Source organism: Suncus etruscus, chromosome 5 (genome assembly GCF_024139225.1).
Source record: "Suncus etruscus isolate mSunEtr1 chromosome 5, mSunEtr1.pri.cur, whole genome shotgun sequence".
Classification (NCBI taxonomy): domain Eukaryota; kingdom Metazoa; phylum Chordata; class Mammalia; order Eulipotyphla; family Soricidae; genus Suncus; species Suncus etruscus.
Window position 1 is genome coordinate 146,371,168 of NC_064852.1, and position 10,288 is coordinate 146,381,455.

General features: G+C 34.1%; 1 protein-coding gene and 1 non-coding gene across 3 annotated transcripts in view; both read right to left on the bottom strand.

Moving 5' to 3' along the window:
• Positions 1–8,377, bottom strand: part of OXR1 (oxidation resistance 1) — a 363,437-nt gene extending 355,060 nt beyond the window's left edge. For both annotated transcript variants that reach the window (XM_049773869.1, XM_049773868.1), the window contains exon 1: positions 8,212–8,377. In XM_049773869.1, the coding sequence (XP_049629826.1) occupies positions 8,212–8,234 (23 nt within the window). In that variant the 5' untranslated portion in view covers positions 8,235–8,377. The remainder of the gene's footprint in view (positions 1–8,211) is intronic.
• On the bottom strand, positions 3,869–4,032 carry LOC126010055 (U1 spliceosomal RNA). The gene has a single exon (XR_007496194.1). It is a non-coding gene; the product is annotated as a U1 spliceosomal RNA (small nuclear RNA).
• Positions 8,378–10,288: the final 1,911 nt, after the last annotated feature.

Below are 10,288 nucleotides of genomic sequence, written 5' to 3' on the forward strand. Positions count from 1 at the left end.
TACATCTCACACATTACACAAAAGCCAAATCAGTGTTGATTAAAGACCTTGGGATTAGATCCGAGCCCATAAAGTTCACTGAGGAAAACATAAGCAGAACATTCCAAGACTTAGACCTCAAATAAGTCTTTGTTAATAGGATGCCAATAGGAAGAGCAATGACATCAATCCTGAATAAATGTGACTACATAAAACTTAAAAGGTTTCTGTATGGCAAAAGAGACAGCTAATTGAAGGGGAGAAAATTTTGGTACTCAACACATCAAATAAAGGTTTCATATCTAGGATATACAATGTACTCACAAAGATTAACTCCACAAAAACACTTAAAATCAGGGCCGGAGAGATAGCACAGTGATGTTTGCCTTGCAAGCAGCCGATCTAGGACCTAAGGTGGTTGGTTTGAATCCCGACATTCCATATGGTCCTTCGTGCCTGCCAGGAGCTATTTCTGAGAAGATAGTCAGGAGTAACCTCTGAGCATTTCATGTGTGGCCCAACCCCCCAAAAAAAACCCTTAAAATTCTCATCAAAAAATGGGGAGAGAAAATGAACAGACCTCTCTGAGAAAGAACAATAGATGATATACATAAAGGCACATGAAAAAATGGTTATCATCACTTATCACTAGAGAAATCCAATTCAAGACAATAATGAGAATGCATCTTACACCATGAGGATAGCACATATCAAAAATCATCTGGGAACAATCTTTGTTGGCAGGGATAGGATGAGAAAGAAAGTATCATCCACATCTGGTAGGAATGCTGCTGATAAAATCCCTATGAAAAAAGTTACAGCTCACCGCATGAAGCTCACAACAAACAGGGATGAGTTTAGTTAGAGAAATAACTACATTTTGAACTATCCTAATAATGAGAATGTATGAGGGAAATAAAAAGCCTGTCTAGAGTACAGGCGGTGATTGGGTGGGGAGGAGGGAGATTTGGGACACTGGTGAATGGAATGTTGCACTGGTGATGGGGGTTGTTCTTTACATGACTGAAACCCAAACACAATCATGTATGTAATCAAGGTGTTTAAATAAATTATAAAAAAATTTCTATTCCCCCCCATATTTATGAAAGTACTTTGTATCAGTAATTTAAAATCAAAGAGTGATTTACCTGATCTAATTTTTTGTTGTCAAATATTGGAATATTGGAATAAAACCAATTTTTGATTAGAGAAGGAGTCTACAAAGCTAGTTTGCTGAATGCTGAAAAGCCATCTTGGCACAATAATATCCCTCCTACATGTTATGTATCCCATCAGGAAAGATGGTAGATGTTTTAGAACTTCAGCTTTGCAGCAAGAACTCTCGGGGGGAAAGGGTGAGACCTAAAGCACCTGGTTCTTTTTTCTTGGAGCAGAAATGGTTCTGTCTCTGCTGCTAAATGTTTCTCAATGTACAGGCCTCAAGTGACGAGCACTCTGCTTCATTTAATCTAAGATCTAGATATAAAAATTCTCACTTGAATTCAATATGCTATTTATAATTATTAGTTTCAACACAGAAAACATCATTTATGTAGCTACTATAAAGGCTAATGGGATAATAGTTAACTTCATCAATTCTGGGCATTCATCAATTCTGGGCATTCAAAATATATTCGGAGTCCCAAGTTTCCATATTGGAAAAATTTTAAATTATAATTTATATATTATATTATATATTATATATATTATATATTATATATATTATATATATTATATATTATAATTTAACACTGAGCAATAAAATTTTTGTCAGAATTGGAAAAATATAGTCAATGAGAAAAATAAGCTTGAGCCTTAAAAACTATTGGACTTTAATGGCATAAGATGAAAATATAATTACTACAAAGTAAATAAAAAATACATAAATGTTAAATATTACTTAAAAAATGTAGGTGAGGAGTCAAATAACATGATCTCAAATAACATGATCTCAAATAGAGGAGTCAATAACATGATCTCAACCAAAAATTAAACAAAAAATTCCTAAATAAAAAAATTAGGAAATAAATGTTTTATTAAAAAGACAAGACAATTTCATGATATATTAGTAAAAGAAGAACCAAATAAATTGGATAGCATGTATTGTAAGGTCATTTAATAGTAGATTATATGGGCTTCAGGGGTGGGGGGCGGAAAAAAAGTAGATTATATGTATAATAATTTTCTCTGCAATTATTTTTTAAAATACTTATCACTAAACATGCACCATGTACCTATCTCTTTATTAATGTCTTCAGCACTAGAATGCAAGCTTCATGAGACCAGAAGTTTCCATTCTATTCATCACTCTGTTCACAACTCTTAGAATTTCATATTATAGCCAGCCAAAATATTTGCTGAAAAACTAGTGATATAAATGTAAAAAAACAAACTTAATTACACAAAAATAATATTCTGACAATCTAGATACAATTTTCAATTCATATATTAATTTCTATGACAACATAAAAATTATTTAAATATTCATTATACTCAAGACACATCTATTTTTTAAAATAGAATATAAGTATAAATGAATAAATATAGTGGTTTAGTATTCATCCAACTGCACTGAAGTATTTTCTTGATTAAATTGGAAAAGTTTAAATTCAAACTAAATTCTTCACAATTACAAAAGTACATTTTATAAAATAAACAAATAGAATACAATGAATAAGCACCAAAGTACAATGAGAGGAATTTGTACCAGGATAACACAACCATTGTAAATTTTATACACAACAATGTTTAAGATCTCACATTCAAGTTAAAATAACATGGCTAATATTTCTAAGCCATATAGCTATTAAAATAACCAAACGCATTTCATAGAGCATTCATGAATCTTTATCTTATCTTTTTGTTTGAATGTTTTGGGGGCCACACCCAGTGATACTGGGGTTACTCCTGGCTATGCGTTTAAAAATAGCTCATGCTTGGGGACCATATGGGAATACGGGGCAGCAGCATGTAAGTCAAATGCTCTACCGCTGCACCAACACTCTGGCCCCACTAGACTTTATCTTAACTGTCCAGGAAGACTGGTGCTTAGTGAGTCCAGCCTCATGACTGGAATGAACTGCCCACTTACATCAATTTCTACAAGCCCAGGGAATATTGCAATGATTATTTACTGTCACTCTTTTACAAAAGAGTAAACTAAGATTCCTCTGAGAATGATGGAAAGACATATTTCAAAACTATGACCAGGATGATATAACAGAGAAGGATAATAAATATTTTCCACAGAAATTCCTGAAGAAAGTTTAAATAAGTTTAGTGTTTATATCCCCACATCCCCCCCTCAAATTCTTTATAAATAAATCTTTCCTACTAACTTGTGGTTAATGGTGAGCTTGGGAAGAAAGGCTGGTCAAGAATCAGGTGGAATCTGATAATGAAAGAACTGAAGAAAATGGTCCTTGTAGGAATTGATTCTGAATTTCTATCTCATTAACTCCTGGGGTTAGTAAACTCACTTAAATAAACAAAAACTTTACAAGAAATCTCTATGAAATTCTTCAAAATGTGACTCATGTTTAGAAGTATGTTAATGTTCAAACCTTCTCCCTGACCTGTAGCTAATAATAAGAACAGAACTAAAACATGTTATTATTACTCATTATTTCATTATTCAAGGATAAAGAATTGAAGGGTTTTGTGTGTGTGTGTGTGTGTGTGTGTGTGTTTGTGTGAAAAGTCAGGTTCTCTTATAAAAGTTGAAAAAGCTATTTCTAAAAGCATAGAACTTAAAGCAAAATTGGGTGAAAATACTAAAAACATATTTACCAAGTGTCATGCAGAAATTAAATTAGTATTAGTCATAATAAAGTGACCTCAATTTGAAAAAGCATATTTTGAATAGAAAGAAGTATTGAAATATTTTTTTCAGGGGAGAGCGTGCACGCAGTCCCCCACTACCACAAATTACGTAGTCGAGTTTCCCATATTTGGGGAAATCGCAGGGGTCAGCACACCTGGGTTGCAATGGGGGAGCCTCGCCCTGGGGAAACCACCTTCGTGATCATGGTATCGCCCCTGCCAGGTAAGTATAGAAGTATTGAAAATTTTCCAAGATTTGTTAAATTAACTTTCATCCAAATCAGTGGAAGTGTTATGTAATGTGGTGGGGGACACAGTTTTATTGCACTTATGGGTGTATTTTTTACTATTTTATGACTATTTCATTCTCTTTTCATTCCTGGATTATTTCCCCTTGATTTCTCTCTGCAGAACTCACCTTTCTCTTCTTTGATTTATAACCACTCATTGATAAACTGACTATACCCACTTCCCAGATAATCCATTTGTCTTTTTTTCCTTCCTCTAGTCTTGGGTATTTTTCCCTTAGGAAACTATTTATTTATTTATTTATTCATTCATTCATTCATTTATTTATTTATTTATTTATTTATTTATTTTTATTATAGTTCAAATAACATGTTTAAACTGGTGAAGGGGGTGTATTTTTTATGACTGAAACCCAAATACAAACATGTTTGTAATCATGGTGCTTAAATAAATATATTAATAAAAATAAATAAAAGTTTTAACATGATGGCATTGGTGCACCTCACCCTCATCCTAGGGCACAAGAATCTCCACGTAAGTATTCAATTCTCAAATCTACTCTCTTTCCAGTGCCTAAATATGATAGTACAGTCCACACTGAAAACAGTATTTCACCAACTCACTTTGCTTTTCATTCAAGGAGGTCTGGTTCTCTTCTCAATTAAAAAATACTAACTTTCTGTTTATGACTAATATTTCTCCTTTTTCTTCTGTAATGAACTACTGACAATTTTTACTTCTACTTTAAACTGGGTTCTAAAAGGTTCCTTTGTAATCGACACTTATCCAACCCCTTCTGCCCCTGCAAGTTTTGATCCCTGCAATAATTAATAACTATGCAAGTATCTACTTCCTCTTCTACAGATATTGTCCTGAAGGTACTTCCATTTAAAATCAAGAAATATGAAAATCAGGGTGGAAAACAGGATCTACAGACATTCTTAAGGAAAGAACCTGTTTCCTCACTGTAACAGAAATAGATTATTTCATTGTCTCAGGAATTTTTGTCTCCTAAAAGCAGATACTAAAAGATAATACAGAATAATTCATTTCTTTATTCATTGATTAATATATGTAAAATGTTAGATTTTGGGGGGAGTTGGGCCACACCCAATGGTGTTTAGAGATTGATTACTCCTGGCTTTGCACTCTGGATGGCTCAGGAACCTATGGGGTGCAGGGAATTTATCCCAGCAGCCACAATACAGTGCCCTATCTGCTTTGCTATCACTTGAGCAAAAAAATATTAGAAATAATTTTAATAATATGACAAAGCATCTACATGTTTAGTTCTTCCTCTTCCTCAATTATTACACATTTTTATATTTTATAAAGAAGATAGTTCTCACCTCCTGATAGAGGATTAATGAACTTGCTAACTCTCATAACAGTATTTTACATTATAAGCATTCATCACTTATAAATTTAGTCATCTACTCAGAACCTAAGCCATTCAGACACTAGTATGATTGCAGTCTATATAGTTGCCTAATATAATTTTTGGTGAATTTGTGATAAAAATTGTTTCAGTCACCTTTAAGTTTATATTTCCTTGATGATTATCATCCCTTTTTCAATATATATGAGAGAATAATCTTGAAAAAATTTGTTATTCTTTTTTTTTTTTTTTTTTTTTTTTTTTTGGTTTTTTTGGGTCACACCTGGCAGTGCTCAGGGGTTATTCCTGGCTCCAGGCTCAGAAATTGCTCCTGGCAGGCACAGGGGACCATATGGGACGCCGGGATTCGAACCGATGACCTCCTGCATGAAAGGCAAACGCCTTACCTCCATGCTATCTCTCCGGCCCCAAAATTTGTTATTCTTTAAAATAAAAAAGCAGATAAGTTAACAGGATAGGTCTCAAAAAAGACTCATTTTCAGAGAGATAGCACAGTGGTGTTTGCCTTGCAAGCAGCCGATTCAGGACCTAAGGTGGCTGGTTCAAATCCCGGTGTCCCATATGGTCCCCCGTGCCTGCCAGGAGCTATTTCTGAGCAGACAACCAGGAGTAACCCCTGAGCACTGCCGGGTGTGGCCCAAAAACCAAAAAAAAAAAAAAGACTCATATTTCCACTGTTTAGACCTTTTCAATAAAGAAGCTGAGACAATATAGGGCCCTACCAGTCATCTTTAATGGTGCAGTATTTTTTAAAAGGTTTTATTGATTTGGGCCACACCCAACAGAGCTCAAGATTTACTCCTAGCTCTGCGCTCAAGAGTCACTCCTGAATGAGTTGGGAGGCCAAATGGGATGCTGGGGATAAATTTTGGAACAGCTACAGAAAGGTAAGTGCCTGATCCTCAGTACTATTGCTCCAACCCTGGCACAATATCTTCTGAACTCATAAGAGTAGAAGTATTCACAAAAGTAAAATAGGACTCAGAAAACAGACAGAAATCTAAGCATGAAGGGCAAAATCAATAATACTGTCAACAGTGACATGCTATCACACAGGATGATGCCATTGGGAATCGATATCAAATGGTGAAATGACCCAGAAAGAGTTCCATAAACGGAGATGGCCAATATAATACATGGTTAGTGGCCATAAGATCTCTATGCCATAGTTTAGATAGATGGCTTTAAATAATTTCAGCTAAACTAGGTTTCTGAGAGCAAATTATCCCTTCATCTTTGCTCTACCACCCTCCCACCTTATGACACCAACACTAAAGCATGTTCCAGATTCATGGCTCACATCCTTTCATGAGAAGCTCGAGCCTATTTCTAGTAGAGGAGATATGGGAAATATTTTGGTTGCAAAGAAAATGAGGGCAGTTGGTCTTGAATCAACACATAAAGGGGTACTGTGTTTACACTGTTTAGTGGTCAGGAGCTCAACAGCTGCCTTTCAACTAGGTCACACTGGGCTACTTGCCTAACTTCCTAAAGGCCTGCATTTTCCTATTATTGGAAAGACAAACAATGGCACTATTTTTCTTGTACGTTGCGAGGAACATAACAAATGGCTAAAAATTGCCTAGTGTATGCCTTGCAAATGATTATGTAGTTTGTAGTTTATAAAAATAAAATGCTTCACAATGTTTTATAAATCCATATGCACAACTACATATATTTTATAAAAAGATGAAACTATGGGAGTAAAAATAATATTCAGGGAAGAAAACAATGGAAGAACTTCCAAATACCTGTGTTACCCCACACCATTTCTTCTTTGTTTTTGTTATTATTGATATTTTGTTTGGGGGCCTACCCGGTGATGCTAAAATCTTACTCCTGATTCTGCACTTAAGAATTAGTCCTGGTGAACTCAGAGTACTATATGGGATGCCAGAAATTGAACCTGGGCTGGCTACTGCAAGGCAACTGCTTTACCTGCTGTACTATTTCAATGGCCTTTCCTTTTCTCTTTTTATATAGGTAATGGCTTCTTTTGGAACTCTGTGTAGCTCCTCTGGGTCTCCTAATGCCACTGCCTATAATCCTTCTACTTTGTTCATAGCCTGGTCACAGATATCTAGAAAGAATTTTGGACATGCCTTCCTCTGTCTCTTAGTCCACCAGCAACTACTGTTGAGTAGATGCATTGCATCCCTCTGAGTAGGAAGATTAGTGAGACATCTGCTATATGTCAATGTATGATTCTTCCAATTCATTCTGAAATTTCTCCTGACCTGACCAACAATGTCAATACTGATTCGAACAAACTATATTCATTCAAGATTATATTCCTTTTTCAGGACTCTTCTTGAAGCACTAACATTATATTCTATCGATTTTTTCAAACAACACATACACAATCATAAGAGCCCAAAAGGTAAAAGATGATTTTATTAAACTGCTTATTTAAAGGCTGAAATACTGCTGATATTATTGTAAAAAAAAACATGAAAATGAATATCTGTCCTATATGAAGTTGGTTGCATATGGAGAAAAATCTCCAGTTCTTGTGTACTGGCAAGAAAAATACTTGATGCCATTGGAATTTAGGAGCAAATTTGACTTTTTTCTAATATCTCCAGATCCTAAAGAGTTGTGTCACATATTTAATCCCTTCTTTCAAACCAACCTGGGAAAACAATCACTAAAAATGTGTTTTAAAGTTCCTACATGAATCCACTTGACAAATCAACTTTCTCAGAAAATGATGTTTTAAGACACATATATTTGCTCTGAAAGTTAGAAAGTAATTCACTTACCATGATAAATTTGTAACAGACATTGCAGCAGCTTAGGGAGGAGTTCTGTGTGAAGCAGTCTTTTCTTGGCTTCAAATTAATGAAAAGATCTGTGGCCTGGACCACTGGGAATGTTGTTTTGCTATTGGAATGTTGTACTGGCCACTTGGTTACAATTTAAGAAGATCTATAAAGAAAAAGAATATAATAAAAATGTCAATAAAGCTAAAGGGTCCATAACATAAAACCTTAAGGTCCTTAAGAGACAAATAGATAAAGACGATGTGATAACTGTGCTCAGTGGAATACCATGCTACTTGGCTGCAGAGAAAGAATAAAATCCTCCCATCTACAACAATACAGATGGATCTTTAAGGTATTATGCTTAATAAAATAAGCCAGATGGAGAAAAACACTGGATAATTTCATTAATATGTTAAATGAAGAGAAAAAAATTAAACTCAATAAAACAAAAGTAAACTTTTGAACAATAAGATCAATTACTGGTTACCAGAAAAGTGAAGGATAAAGAGTTATATGCAGGGGCTAGAAAAATATTACAGTGGGTATTGACCCAGGTTCAATTCACATGCTATCCTGGGAACTAATAGGAGTGATCTCTGAGCCCTACCAGGAGTAAGCCAAGAAAACCAAAAGCATGATCCAAGAAAATCTCCCCTGCAAAACAAAACAAAACAAAACAAAACAAATAAAATATACCCCACCACCATGGGTAATTTAGTATGTCATCAATTTATGGTAAAGAAGTAAAGAATTTAAATTTTAGAGATAAACTTGATGCAGTATATAAACGTGTTGTCTTTTAATGATATACATGCAAAACTTGTGCTACAATGCAATATAACATCAATAAAAACATTAACTTAAAAACTAAAACAAAACAATAGTCAAACTAAAAAAAGCTAAAAACGAAAACTAAAACATAATTTTTAGTATTTTCTAATTCTTATCAAGAGTTCTACTACTATTCCCAACATCCATCCCCCATGATAATAAAGCATAAATATTGCATGATGTAATTTCTTCTCTTTTGGGAGGGGTTCCATTCAGTGATACTAAGGACTTATTTTCCTGCTCTGTGTTCAGGATCACCTAGAAAGCACAAGGCTATTTGGTAATGGAGAAAAAAATTCCGGTAGGAAACATGCAAGGCAAGTACCCAACCCAATGTGCTTTATCTCCAGACTCTGTTGCAATTTACTCTTTTTATATTTTTGAAATATTATCATTTTAAATTTTTTATTGAGACCATTATGAAGTACAAGTCTTTCATAGTTGTATTTCAGGCATATATGGAATATTATCTTTAATAATATTTGTATCTAGTGTCATGATTTCAATATATAGTCAAATTATTTTTAATGAATCAACTAGTAGATTTTCCAAAAAAAATTTGCATTGAGGAATATAACTAGAGAAAATACCATTCAGATCTATGAAATCTATTAGCGTTAGCAGACTACTTACCACATAAAGATATTGCTCTCAAAGGAAACTCAAAGGAAAACTTTGTCATGCTTCAGTACAAGAAAAATTAATTTTCTTAAATTTCAAGTTTATTTTTACCCTTGGGGACACATCACTACAAGTTATTATATTCTTTCCTTTACTTATGAGTAACTGAAAAATAATTGAGACCTTTATGTCTACCATGTCAAGACGTTAAAATTTACTTTCTGTGCTAATCTGTCTCTATTTTTCCAAATTTATTTGCAACCTGCCATTTTTATAAATACCCATACATATACAAATATGCATCCCCACCCTCTCTATAGATGTAAATAAACACAAAAGCCTTCACACTTAAAATGGAAAAGGGTATAATTAAAGATCACAATTGAAGATTTGTTTGCTTTGTAGAATACAGAAACAACATGTAAAAAATAGATCCCTCAGCCTCATTAAACTTTAGGTAGGCTTCTTCCAATCACTTGCCATTTTCATAACCTAGAAATGTCTTTCTCAAGCACCAGGGAAACATCATTTGTAATGTATCTATTAGAGGAGAAAGCACCCTTGCCCAGTTCTTGTGAGGAAGGAGTCTAAATATATGCCCCAACTAAGACACTGACAGTCT